The following is a 14,727-nucleotide window of genomic DNA, read 5'->3' on the forward strand; positions in this document are numbered from 1 at the left end:
CAAGTTGTGCTCTGTATCTGGACTCGGACTTGTAGTGGACTTGGGACTGTTTTTTGAAGGGTGGTGAGGAATGTTTCATGTAAATTGTACTTATTAAGAAACTTAATAAAAAAGATATGATTCAAAGAAAAAAATTTGGTTGAAAAAAAAGAGCAGTGTCCATCAAGTTCAACCTATATCCCTATTTTTGTACTGTACAACAATAACGTATACAGTCCAAAAAATAAGTTGAATCCCTCTCTGAAATAAATGGGATGTGGCATGGGTCCGGCAGGGATAATTCTCATAATTAGGGTCTATTCACATGTAATGCATCCACAATGTATTTCATGCTGCAATTGTGCTGATGAAAGTCACAAGAGCGAGCCTCCTGCTGTGGCTGGGTAGCTCTGTGTCTGCTCATAGCTGTGGATTTCCCGCTACTTGTCTGCTATGAGAAGGCACTGTGTCTACAGCGAGAAATCTGCAGATATGAGTGGAGACACTGAGCCACTCGGCCGCAGCGCGAAGCTCGCTCTTGTAACTGCTGTTGGCGCATTATTTTAAAAACACATAGTGTAGCTAAAGTAGTTTGTAAAATAAAATTTTGCCCATTTTGTAAGGCATATATGGGGAAATGTTATTTTTTTCCCCTTTTTATTTAGTACAGATATTCAACATACTGGTAGACATTATTTATCAAAACCTGCCCAGAGGAAAAAATCGATGAGTTGCCCATAGCAACCAGATTGCTTCTTTCATTTTTCAGAGGCCTTTCAAAAATGAAGGAAGCAATCTGATTGGTTGCTATGGGCAACTCAGCAACCTTTCCTCTAGAAAGGTTTTGATAAATCTCCCCCATAGTGTATTCTGTCTAAAGAGTCAGCCAGCCGTCCATTCCTGCAGCTGCACACCTAGCAAGGACATTGGGGAATGTCTTTGTGAAATCACATGTGGAGCAACCCAAGGTATAAGATGTATAACAAATGCAATAACAAAAAAGATCACATGCAAACCTAAGCCTACCGTTGGCTTAGACTGTGAAGTTGTAAATCAGAAATGGCTGACACAGTTTTAGGTAGAAAGCAATAGAGCCATCACCAAGCTAAGAGAGCTAAACATCAAATCTGTCAGCAATACAGGAGCATAGGATGTAAGTCTGTATAAAAGTAGCAGATTTGTTTATCAGGGCTTTAGAAATGATACTTTGACACTTGTGGTATCTGTGATGGTGTTGGTAAAAGCTACATTTAAAAAATGTGATCATAGTATGTTCACATGAAGCGCGGTTTACGGATAATAATTGCTTTTGCCACTGCTAATCAGAATTGCTATTGCATCCATAATATGAGTTATCATGATTGCCATTGTGTATATTACTATTGCATAATTCTGCCACTACGTATTATCCAATGGGTAACTACAGTTGCCACTGTATAGTTCTGTCACTACGTATTATCTAATGGGTAACTATGGTAGCCACTGCTCATATCATTGCTGCCATTGTGCATTATCTAAAGGGTAACTATAGAGGCCACTACTTACTCATCGTGACTGCAACTGTACTGTTATACCGGTCCTTGTATGATGCATCAGCTTGTGTATAATAATTGGCTCGCGCATGACTGATAACACTGTGATGTTATGGACAATGTGAGTGTTGCCGCTATCAAGCTCTAGCCTGGGACACGCTGTTCGTCCCCTTGACAACTTACTGATACTCCCTCTCCAGGTCATTAAAGGGGTACTCCGGTGGAAAGCTTTTTTTTTCCAATTGGTTCCAGAAAGTTAAGCAGATTTGTAAATGACTTCTACAAAAAAAAATCTTAATCCTTCCAGTACTTATTAGCTGCTGAATACTACATAGGAAATTATTTTCTTTTTGGAACACAGTGCTCTCTGCTGAGGTCATGACCACAATGCTCTCTGCTGACATCTCTGTCAATTTTAGGAACTGTCCAGAGCAGCATATGTTTGCTATGGGGATTTTCTCCTACTCTGGACAGTTCTTAAAATGCACAGAGATGTCAGCAGAGAGCACTGTGGTCATGATGTCAGCAGAGAGCTCTGTGTGCCAAAAAGAAAAGAATTTCCACTGTAGTATTCAGCAACTAATAAGTACTTGAAGGATTAAGATTATTTAATAAAAGTAATTTACAAATCTGTTTAACTTTCTGGCACCAGTTGATTAAAAAAAAAAGTTTTCCACCGGTGTATCCCTTTAAAGGTGAGGAAAAGGCGCGGCATGAGCCTGGGGGGGAGTAATGTTGCAGACGCTGAGCGGGGATAGATGTGGGGAGCTGCGTCTGTAATCCCATTTTGCACTACCCCCGTGGGAGATCCTGTACAGCTGCTGCCACACCTAGGCGGCGATCCGTGATCATAGGCAGGTATGATGACGTGGTGAATGATGTAACTATGGGAGGAGTCATTCAACATAAAAGACCGCAAGGTCTTAGAATGGTTTCCACTGCCACCAATACAATCAAGCTGTAATGACCTGAGGAATGTAAGAGGAATATTCTGTTGGTTTATACAGCAATGTAGTGAAGAATTGAAGATTGGATGTGTATTACTGTTATGTCTATATCTTAATCAGCATTGTTGTAATTTTATGAAATTTCTAATAAACAAATTTATATATATATAAAAAAAAAAAAAAAAAAGCTGTAATGACCTGAATATCTCCCTGACCAGCTACAGAGTGAAACGGTGCATAGGATGCCAGGTTTTTGATATGATTGCTATCTGAATGTCATGATAACTATTGCACCTTAATATTATTTTTGCATTACGCACTTTATTATACCCGTTTATAACTGTGCACACCTGGATGGGACCGCTCAGAGTCGGAGCAAGGTTCTTGAGGCATGGGGGTCAGTCTTTCTAGGGTGGGTGCCCCAGCTATGTGCCACACAGCTAGGGTAAGGAGTTAACAGGGGAAATACAGCACTACATGCCAGGGACATATAGGGAGTGTAGGGAGAGTATGCTGACTAGCCCTCTCTATGACTGTTTTTGAGCCACTGCTCACAGTATAATATAATATATTACTCCCTCTGGACGTGTACCCCTGTCTTATGCATAACAATTACTGACCTCTTGTGTATAGCAAACTGCAGTCATCAGGGTTGCTGCACGTATATTGTTTTTGCTTTTCTCAACAGGTTGCGGAATGTCAGGTGCAATAATAATGATTTTATAGGCAGAAGTTGCCTGCTTTGCTGAGAACCCTGTCCTACGTTCTTTTGTGTTGTTTGTTGTTGTGATTATATTACACTTTTTTTTTATTTTAGTGTATAGTATTAAAAGTTAAGTTTTATCTTACCAAACATATGCCAGTTTTTTGGAGAAGTCTAACATAATGAGGTGGGGCCATTACCAAGCTTGCTTACTTATCTATAAAGAAGCTCTCATACTTAGCGGTAATCTGCTGCGGATTTTCAACAAAAAAACTGCAGAAAATTCACTTGTGTGAACGTACCCTTACTGTGCATTTTTTACTGCAGACTTTATTGCAGATTTGTATGGCTGTAAAAGATATAAAGGAAGATAAAGTACTTACATCCAGGTGTTAGCTGTTCTTGCAAGAGGTGTGAAATGGTCTGCAGAAGAACAGTAACATTTTTATTTGATTCTTGATCTAAGTCCATTTCTACCTTATTCTGAGAAACTTCGCTCAAAATCTTCACTACTCCTGACAGGTCCTAACAAAAGAAGCAGCAGGATGGGGGGAAAAAAGTTAACTAAATAAAAATTATAACATTTCATTTACCCGTCCTCACAAAAACTTTGTATATGTTGTTAATTGAAGTATTAGAAACATCTAATACCATGTCATAAAAAAAGATATTTATATATTTATTTTGACTTGTAAAAACTGACCACTAGGGGTCTCCCTACATGTCCCAGTCGCAAGTCTCTCTATGAGTCCTAACTCTCATAGTGCAGCCTGGACACTGACAAGCACAGCGCAGCTCCCTGCCTATCAATCAGACAGATGGGAGCAAGCGATGTGCATGCTGCATGGTGCACCTCAGCTACATTAAACACTGTCTGCAGTGAGCAAGTTTTGAAAAAGCATTATGAAGGAAATACTGGGCGAAAATTAAAAAGAAAAACTGCGGGGGGGGGGGGGGGGCAGTTAATGAAGAGGGCAACATATCAGCAGCATAATATAAAGCAATGGAGATGGTGGCAGGTACTCTTTAAAGTATTAATAATAATGCCAACCTTGGAAAGAGGGATGTACATAAAGGGGTACTCCAGTGGAAAACTATTTTTTTAAAGGGGTACTCTGGTGCTTAGACATCTTATCCCCTATACAAAGGATAGGGGATAAGATGCCTGATCGTGGGAGTCCCGCCGCTGGGGACCCCCGGGATTATGCATACGGCACCCCGTTTGTAATCACGCCCTGTAGTCGCCGGTAATCAGTCCCGGAGCGAACACGCTCCGGGGACTGATTACAAACGGGGTGCCACGTGCAAGATCACGGGGGTCCCCAGCGGCGGGATTCCCTCGATCAGGCATCTTATCCCCTATCCTTTGGATAGGGGATAAGATGTCTAAGCACCGGAGTACCCCTTTAAATCAACTGGTGCCAGAAAGTTCAACAGATTTGAACATTACTTCTATTAAAAAATCTTAATCCTTCCAGTACTTATCAGCTTCTGTATACTCCACAGGAAGTTCTTTAATTTTTGAATTTCCTTTCTGTCTGACCACAGTGCTCTCTGCTGACACCTCTGTCCATGTCAGGAACTGTCCAGAGTGGGAGTAAATCCCCATAGCAAACCTCTCCTGCTTTGGACAGTTCATGACATGGACAGAGGTGTCAGCAGAGAGCACTGTGGTAAGACAAAAAAGAAATTCAGTAAGAAAAAAACTTCCTGTGGAGTATACAGCAGCTGATTATTACTGGAAGGATTCAGATTTTTTAATAGAAGTAATTTACAAATCTGTTTAACTTCCTGGCACCAGTTGATTAAAAAAATGTTTTCCACCAGAATACCCCTTTTAAACAAAGTGTAAGTCTTTCTGGGGATTGCCAAACTTTATATGCCTAGTAGGCCTTGGTGGGTGCAGTAGTGTGAGACAGAGAGGTCCAAGAAAGTGTTATTAAAGATATGCCCTTTCAATCTTATCTTTCTATTCATCTAATGGATAACTCCACTGTATGATCACCTTTTCTCTACTGCATGTCACTATGATATTATATTACATGATATTAATGTATGTTGCTCTACTGAACTGTAGAACTTGGCCACTGTGACCATAATGTGACACTTTTTTCATGTAAACTATACTTGATTTTATTGCTGAATTATTCCTTCAGCTGCCTCTCTGGGAGTCGTGGGATTAGATTTATTTATTTATTGTGGTTAATTATATTTTCATGTTGTGAAAAAATGTTTAAAAAAAATGTGCAATAAAATAAATTATCTAATTTAAAAAATAAAGCCTATCGACGCTATTCAGGATAACATGTTTTTACTACCTGCTAATAAAAGGTCCACTATGTTTTTTGTGCTCTTACCTCTAGAACAGTGCTGATACTTAGCTGGCAGGGTGAACTCTTTTTAGCTTTCAGAACTTTTTTTCCTTTTTTAATTTTGGTATTTGTATTTTTGATTTCCTTGGGCTGAGTGTTTCGGAAGATATAAATGATGAGTAAATTGATAGGAAACATGAAGATTGCACTTTCAAAGGCTATTATAATGTCTTTCCAAGTCAGGGTGAAACTGCCTGAAAAATAAATATTCAGCAGCATGATGAGGAAGCATAGATGATAGATACAATAAAAACATTGGAACATTGTAAAACATTGCAGAATACTACTCACCAACACTGATGAGCACTGGATAAGTACTTTGAGGTAGCTCCCAGAACATGAGGTTGATGACAATTGTACAAAGGAGAAGACACATACAACAGGAGACTCTCTGGACACGCGTAAATACACTACGGGCTGGATGATTAAGAATGGAAATCCAGATGTGTTCATCACGTAGGCCCCTTAAAGTTTTTTTCAAGAAAATATTCCTTGCATGACAGAATAGAAACATAAACTGTGAATGTGTAGTCTGAAATTCAATATAATTTGTTGAAATTCTAAGCAGTTTCCTTTGTTTAGGATAACAAAACTCATCATCCAAAGCATCAATTGAAGGAGAAGTAATGGCAGCGGAAGGGGCATACAGATAATAATGGACAACAAATGCTTATGAATGTATGTAGAAGTTCTGTTTAGTTCTACTTGACATTTGATCCCTTTTTTGATCCACTGAGTGATCAAGATGAAATCCAGATTATAAGAGTCCAAAACCTGTGTGGAAATATTTAAAACACTTACAGTGGGGATCAAAATTTTGGGCACCCCAGGTAAAAAATTGTATTAATGTGCATAAAGAAGCCAAGGAAAGATGGAAAATTCTCCAAAAGGCATCAAATTACAGATTAGACATTCTTATAATATGTCAACAAAATTTAGATTTTATTTCCATCATTTACACTTTCAAAATAACAGAAAACAAAGAAATGGCATCTGCAAAAGTTTGGGCACCCTGCAGAATTTATAGCATTTAAAGCTGAGACCTCCCAGGGTCATGGATTGTTCTCAATCATCATCTGGGAAGACCAGGTGATGTCAATCTCAAAGGTTTTAAATGCCCAGACTCATCTGACCTTGCCTCAACAATCAGCACCATGGGTTCTTCTAAGCAGTTGTCTAGAAATCTGAAACTGAAAATAGTTGACGCTCACAAAGCTGGAGAAGGCTATAAGAAGATAGCAAAATGTTTTCAGATGTCAAAATCCTCTGTTCGAAATGTAATTAAGAAATGGCAGTCATCAGGAACAGTGGAAGTTAAAGCAAGATCTGGAAGACCAAGAAAAATATCAGACAGAACAGCTCGCAGGATTGTGAGGAAAACAATTCAAAACCCACGTTTGACAGCACAATCCCTCCAGAAAGATCTGTCAGACACTGGAGTTGCGGTACACTATTCCACTATAGAGTACTAAAGAGGTACTTGTACAAATATGGTCTTCATGGAAGAGTCATCAGAAGAAAACCTCTTCTACGTCCTCACCACAAAAATCAGCGTTTGAACTTTGCAAATGGACATATAGACAAGCTTTATGCATTTTGGAAACAAGTTCTGTGGACTGTTGAGGTTAAAATTGAACTTTTTGGCCCGAATGAGCAAAGGTATGTTTGGAGAAGAAGGGGAACAGAATTTAATGAAAATACCTCTGTCCAACTGTTAAGCATGGGGGTGGATCAATCATGCGTTGGGGTTGTATTGCAGCCAGTGGCACAGGGAACATCTCACGAGTAGAAGGAATAATGGATTCAATAAAATTTCAGCAAATTTTGGATGCTAACTTGATGCCATCTGTAAAAAAGCTGAAGTTAAAGAGAGGATGGCTTCTACAAATGGATAATGATCCTAAACACACCTCGAAATCCACAGGGGATTACATCAAGAGGCGTAAACTGAAGGTTTTGCCATGGCCTTCACAATCTCCTGACCTCAACATAATTGGTGCCCAAACTTTTGAAGACCCCATTTTTTTTAGTTTTCTGTTATTTTGAAAGTGTAAATGATGGAAATAAAATCTATCTTTTGTTGACATATTATAAGAATGTCTAATCTGTAATTTGATGCCTTTTGGAGATTTTTCCATCTTTTCTTGGCTTCTTTATCATTAAAGAAAAATACAAATTTTTACCTGGGGTGCCCAAACTTTTGATCCCCACTGTATAATACACTTGGAGCAAATTCGTTTTGTAGAAGGGTCCACTGAAGGGAAGCTGAGCACAGAATGCCCTACCTCTGGGATTCCCAGTGATCAGCTGTAAGCTGTATGAGAACCTGAAAAATGTCTATTTCGCTGCAGCACCACAATAGGTAAAACCTACAGATCCTTTTAAACTCAATGGGCTGTATGTGTAAATCATGGATGTGTCAGGTCCTCTGGACCAGAAGTTTTTCTTGTCCTGAAGGAAACACCCACGATCTATAAACTTTTTTGGATCCTTATCCAAACAACTCATTTAAATCCGATATATTTTATTGAACATTTTTAAAAATTAAATAAAAAACTACATATGTGAGAAACTTTTACTAGAGTATTCATGTTTCATGCAGTACACTCTGCTAAAAAGCAAGAAGTGTGGCATTTCAGTACCTGGCAACCAAACTAGCTAATAGTAAAATATGAAGGGAAGAATAAAGTTGAAAAAATCATTTTGACAAGGTTATACATTTAGCAACAAAAGTATGGTTTGACATCTTTGTGCTATTGCAGATTACCTAAAACTCCTTAGCTCTTGGTCATTGGCAACTTTGAAGGTCTTACTTAGAGAGCCTCCTTTAGGTAGCTTGGATAGCCACGTGTTGCACAGAAAATGCCAAGACATTTTGAGTTGTACATCCTGAATAGTAACCTGAGTAACGTACCTAGACAGGAAATAAGAGTTTGAGACATTAAAAAAAAGGCTGTAGTTTCTTGCGTGAGAAACAACTATACTCTTTAAAGGAAACTTGTCATCAAGAATATGCTGTTCAATCTAAATGCATTATGTTAAGATGTAGAAAGAGCAGGTTACAGATATATATAATTTTGAGTTAAAAGAGATAGTATAACTTGTTGATAGAAACCATGCTTATTCTGGGCTTAGGAATCCAATGGCCTTCCGTGTATGAGAATGCATGCAGAGATAGCCACCTATTAAGACTGTAAAATGGACCCCTAAGCCCATAATAAGCAGAAATGTAAATGAATAAAATGCACATTACACTGTATCTTTAAATATTTTCTAACAATACTACATAGTATTCTGCCAGCTCCTCTTGCTCTACAATATGATGCTGGGAAATCAGACTGCTTGTTCAATGTGACAGGTTCCCTTTTAGTTGTCATCTTACCAACTTTTATGAGGACCTGTGCCATCATGATTGAGTGTGATGCTTTTTATTTCACCCAAAGGAAATGGCACAGAAAGAATAAAGACATCTACATTGCCACTTCTAAACACCTGATGTTTGGTGTCTGATAGCAGGATGGGGCCAAACTGACTTTTTGTGCCACAAAGGGACAACCACACCTGGAGACAAAAGAAAATATGTTACTGTCATGGCACAATATATAAATTATATATTTCACTGTTTATATTTCACTGTTAAAAAACATATACATTTTTGTTACCTTGGCGCTGGTCCCTGCCCCCCTCCTGTGTCCAGTGCACACAGTAGCAAGATAACGGTATAATCCACAAGTATCACTATCACAGGGAACAATCACCCGATTCTGGAGTAAAAAAAAATAATAATAATATTGGATAGAAGTGAAGAGGTTATTAGGAGACATCAACAGCACACTATGCACTAAAAAGAAAAACCTTCTTGTTTGAGTTATAAAAGTAAAAAAATTGCTTACCATAGATATAGCCAGAACGCAGACTATTATGGGCACATAACAGCTTTTCAACAAGACAGATGATTATTCATAAGGATAAGTTCAAATACACAGTTCCATACAATGTGCAATTGCACTTTTCCTTGAAGCCTGTATATCCATGTCTGTTGGCATGTAACTTGGTGACTTGGAAACTGGTGACCTCATACCTCTGGAACCTAAACCGTAACCTGGTAAGTCCTACAGTGAACAAAGTGCCTTAAAGAGAGTCAAGTCCAAGTCCTCATGCTCTAATTCATTTTGTCTAGTGTGGCTTGTCAGTTGGAGACCTAGATATTGATAAAGGCATTTAAAAGGCAAAGCTGAAAAGTTTCCTTGGCTATATACACTGGTCCTGGTAATGCCTAATATCTAGTGAATTGTGACTTTGTATTTCCTCAGCTGTTTCTGTCATGATCAATGTTTACACTCCATTAAGCCTACTGTGTTAGGCTATCAGTGTTTCTGTAACACTCACATTTCAGAAGACAGGAACCCCGGTGGATGTGGATCCGCTGGACCTGTGTGGCAGATGACTTGGACCGTACAGCGAGCGGAGTCTAAGGTGCAGCTGGTTTTCACCAGAGGCTTCTGCAAAGCAGGATGGACTTGCTGCGGCAGGTGGCACCCAGGTCGCTACCCCTGGCATGGCTCGACCACACAGGCGGCTGAGGAGATGCACAGGAGGGATAAGACAGCTCATAGTAAGGATAGCAGAAGGTCAGGGCAAGTGGCACAGTAGCGTAGTCAGGAATGTAGCAAATGGTCATTAGGCAGGTGGCAAGGAGCAAAGTCAGGTCACGGAGCAAAGGATCAGATACATGTCAAGGCAAAAACATGAATGCTTTCTCTTAAGCTCAAGGTAACAAAGATCCAGCAAGGAAGTGAGGAGGGTGGAGGAATTTATCAAAGAGCCACAGGTGAGAATTACACTAATGAGCGCACTGGCCCTTTAAATCTTAAAGCTCCGGCGTGCGTGTGCCCTAGGGGACGGGGACACGCACACTGGAGCAGAGAGGCAGAGGTGGGGGCAGGAGAAGCACCAGGTGAGTGACGGACCAGGGCTCGCATGCGGGCGCATCCAGCGATGTGAGTCCCAGCCCCGCATCAGCAGGTGATGGGACCACCGTGTGTCGCCGGAGCGCATAAAGTAACAGTACCCCCCCCCCTTTGGTCTCCCCCTCCTTTTACGACTCAGAAAACGCCTGAGAAAGTCACGGTCCAGGATATTTTCCTCAGGACCGTAACCCTCCCAGTCGACCACAAAAATGTTTTTACCTCTCACAGTTTTTGTAGCAACAATCTCTTTAACCGTGAAGTTGTCAGAATAGCCAGAGACAGGTGTGGGGACAAGATTCTTCTGAGAATACGTGGAAGGAATTGGGAATACGTAACGTAGCAGGTAGATGGAGTTGGTAGGAGACAGGGTTGATTTTTTGTAGAATCTGGAAGGGACCAAGGTAGCAAGGACCGAGCGTGTAACAGGGGATCTTGAAGCGGATGTACTTGGATGAAAGCCACACTAGGAAAGAAGGACGGAGGAGGTCTTCTACTTTTATCCGCTTGCACCTTTATGCGTGAAGAAGCCTGGGATAACGACTGTCGGGTCTGTTGCCAGATGGTGGAGAAGTCACGGACCAGCTCATCAACTGCAGGCACACCGGAGGAAACTGGGAGAGGAAGAGGAGGACGGAAATGAAGTCCGTAGACAACAAAAAAGGGGGACGACCTCGTGCACTCGGAATTCTTATGATTATATGAGAATTCAGCCCAGGGAAGAAGTTTGACCCAATCGTCTTGGCGAGCTGAAACAAAATGCCGAAGATAAGTCTCTAGAGTTTGATTAACCCTCTCCTCCTGACCGTTGGACTGAGGGTGGTAGGCCGAAGAGAAGTCCAGATTTATGTCCAGACGGTTACAAAGGGCTCGCCAGAATTTAGAGACAAACTGCACACCTCAATCCGAAACGATATGCTGAGGAAGACCATGTAAATGAAAGACATGCAACAAGAAGTACTTCGCCAGCTTCGGGGCAGAAGGAAGACCTGGTAGAGGGGGTTCAAACGCTGAGCCGACTGAAGGTATTGAAGATTCTTAAGGTCAGAGTAGATGCTGACCAGATGAGAAGAACCTTCCAATAAATGTTGCCATTCCTCCAAAGCTAGCTTGATAGCGAGGCGTTCACAATCTCCAATGGAGTAATTCCTCTCAGCAGGAGAGAAGGTCTTGGAGAAGAACCCACAAGTAACCGTCTTGCCCTTGGCGTTTTTCTGAGTAAGAACGGCACCCGCTTCAATAGATGAGGCATAAACCTCCAAAGCAAAGGGTTTCTCAGGATCAGGTCTTGTAAGCACGGGAGCAGAGGCAAACGAAGACTTTAAACGGGAGAAGGCCTCTTCAGCCTCTTGAGGCCAAGACTTAGGATTAGATGCCGTCTTAGTGAGAGCCACAACTGGAGCAACCAAGGACTAAAAATGTGGGATAAATTGACGATAATAGTTTGCGAATCCCAGAAAGCATTGAATAGCACGTAGGCCCAAAAGACGAGGCCAATCCAATAATGCAGACAATTTATCTGGATCCATCTGCAGGCCCTGATGAGAGACAATGTAGCCAAGAAACTGAAGACTAGATTTCTCGAATAGGCATTTCTCCAGTTTGGCGTAGAGATGATTCTTCCGTAGTTGCTGAAGAACCAGACAAACATGGGTACGATGCTCATCTAAGTTGGAAAAGAAGATCAGGATGTCATCTAGGTATACAACAACACAGGTGTAAAGAAGATCACGGAAGATATCATTAACGAATTCCTGGAAAACGGCTGGAGCATTGCAGAGACCAAAACGCATTAGGAGATACTCAAAATGTCCATAACGAGTATTGAAGGCCATTTTCCATTCATCTCCCTTGCAGATATGAATGAGGTTATATGCACCATGTAGACGGTCAAAAAGTTCCGAGATAAGAGGTAGAGGGTAACGGTTCTTGACCGTGATGTTGTTAAGTCCCCTGTAGTCAATGCATGGACGGAGTGAGACAGACATTCTTCTTTCCAACAAAGAAGAAACCAGTTCCAGCAGGAAAGGAGGACTTACAGATAAATCCCTTTGGAGATTCTCCTGAATATACTCAGCCATGGCTTTGGTCTCAGGAACTGATAGAGGGTATATCCTTCCACGAAGAGGAATGGTACCAGGCAGAAGATCAATAGGGCAGTCGTAAGGACGATGTGGAGGCAGAGACTCTTTCTTGCAGAAAACGTCAGAGAAATCTTGGTAAGGTGGTGGCAGGCCAGGTAAAGGAGGAGGACGAGAAACAATTTTAGACTGAACTGATTGGAGGCAAAGATTTTGACAGGATTGTCCCCAACTAATAATCTCTCCAGTTCTCCATTCCAGTTGTGGAGAATGGCGTTGCAGCCAAGGAAGGCCAAGAAGAATCTCTGAAGTACAGTGTGGCAGAATATAGAATTCAATCTTTTCTTTGTGCAATACTCCCATTAGCATGACAAGAGATTCAGTACGGAAGTGAACCATACAGTCCAGATTTTGTCCATTAACAGAGGAGATGAACGAAGGCTTGGCAAGCCGAGTAAGAGGAAGATGATACTTGTGGACCAAAGAAGCATCAATAAAGTCACCTGCTGATCCAGAATCCAAAAATGCTGTAGCACTGAAGGAAGACTTGGCTGAAGCGAAGACTAGTACAGAAATAGTTAAGATTGTAGAGTTAGTATTCACACCCAGGGACACCTCTCCCACGTACCTTAGGTGTGGGCGTTTCCTGGACGCTGTGGGCGAGCTGTACAGTCCTTGAGGAAGTGCTCCGGGCTAGCACAATACAAGCACAAATTCTCACTACGTCATAACCTCTCCTGTTGCATAAGACAAGAATGATTCACTTGCATAGCCTCTTCGGCAAGAGGCGCAGGAAACAGAAGAGGTGGACATTGAAACACGGGTGCTAGATGAGGATATCTCCTTGTTCGGGCAGGTTCCTTCTCTAAGTGCAGTTCCTCCTGTCTCTCAGCAAAACGCACATGAATGCGAGTGGTCAAATGGTTGAGTCAAAGAGGATGGAGTATCACATGCTGCGAGGGCATCTTTAATCCTGCTTGAAAGTCCTTTTTTGAATGTGGCACACAAGGACTCATCATTCCATCCAAGTTTAGAGACAAGAGTGCGGAATTGAACCGCGTAGTCACCAACGGAAGAATTCAGCAAAGCCGTCTCAGCAGAAGAGGCATGTGCGGGTTCCTCAAAGACACTGCGAAATTCTGCCAAGAAGGCTGACAAATTGGAGGATACCGGATCACCACAGTCCCAAAGGGGTGTAGCTCCAGCCAGGGCTTTTCCGTACAGTAGACTAATGACAAAGGCCACCTTAGCACATTCCATCGGAAACTGTTCAGACATGAGCTCCAAGTGCATGGAGCACTGTGTAACAAAGCCTCTGCATGACTTGGAATCCCCATCATACTTGGAAGGTAACGGAAGACGTGCGCACGCCCTAGGGGACGGGGAAACACACGCCGGAGCAGAGAGGCAGAGGCGGTGGCAGGAGAAGCCCCAGGTGAGTGACGGACTGGGGCTCGCATGCGGGCGTGTCCCGCGATGCGAGTCCCAGCCCCGCCAGCAGCAGGTAACGGGACCATGCGCATAACGTAACAGTTTCCCAACTTTTTTCGGCTCTGGCATCCCTCGAGAAAAAAAACTCACGGGGGCACCCCTAACGAAGTTGAAGAGCAAAAAAAGGGGACAAAAGCCGCAATGCGCAATATCCAATATCAATTTATCTGTGGGTATGTAATTTACAGTGCTCCTTTATACAGCAACTCACAAATGATGTCTTCTCTGATCAGCGTCGTTCCCTGTTCTCCGTCTGGTCCGGACCGTTCTGACCATTTCTTCCAGCCACAACTCTTCACCGTTAGGCTAGGTTTCCACATAGGTTTTTTTCTGCCATTTTTTGGAAAACTGGAAGTGCAGTTTTTGAGCCAAAGTCAGAAGTGGATCTAGTAGGAAGGAGAAGTATAAGTCCTTCCTTTATATTTCCCGTTCCTTTTAAATACACTTCTGGCTTTGGCTCAAAAACTGCAGTGGCAGTTTACCAAAAAATTACAGAAAAAAAACCAATGTGGAAACCTAGTCTTAAACCTGCAAAACAAATCTATTAGGCTCCGCACTTTACCAGCATCAGCCTCCAGATTCCTCTTTTACAAGTTAAGAGGAATACAGGGGCGTATAGGTGTAAAGGGACAACAGACGGGTGTAGAAAGGTGTA

General features: G+C 41.7%; 1 protein-coding gene across 6 annotated transcripts in view; it reads right to left on the reverse strand.

Annotated features, from left to right (window-relative positions):
* LOC130276467 (polycystic kidney disease protein 1-like 2) overlaps window positions 1-14,727 on the reverse strand; it is a 78,004-nt gene that overhangs the window by 9,583 nt on the left and 53,694 nt on the right. For all 6 annotated transcript variants that reach the window (XR_008845127.1, XR_008845131.1, XR_008845130.1 and 3 more), the window contains 6 exons: window positions 9,196-9,297; window positions 8,916-9,094; window positions 8,301-8,447; window positions 5,825-6,024; window positions 5,519-5,727; window positions 3,545-3,686 (listed from right to left, as the gene is read on the reverse strand). Coding sequence is in view for 1 of the 6 variants with exons in the window: in XM_056525884.1 (XP_056381859.1) it covers window positions 3,545-3,686; window positions 5,519-5,727; window positions 5,825-6,024; window positions 8,301-8,447; window positions 8,916-9,094; window positions 9,196-9,297 (979 nt within the window). In the remaining 5 variants the exon portion in view is untranslated. The remainder of the gene's footprint in view (window positions 1-3,544; window positions 3,687-5,518; window positions 5,728-5,824; window positions 6,025-8,300; window positions 8,448-8,915; window positions 9,095-9,195; window positions 9,298-14,727) is intronic.

The sequence above is a fragment of the Hyla sarda genome, chromosome 6 (assembly GCF_029499605.1).
Source record: "Hyla sarda isolate aHylSar1 chromosome 6, aHylSar1.hap1, whole genome shotgun sequence".
NCBI lineage: Eukaryota > Metazoa > Chordata > Amphibia > Anura > Hylidae > Hyla > Hyla sarda.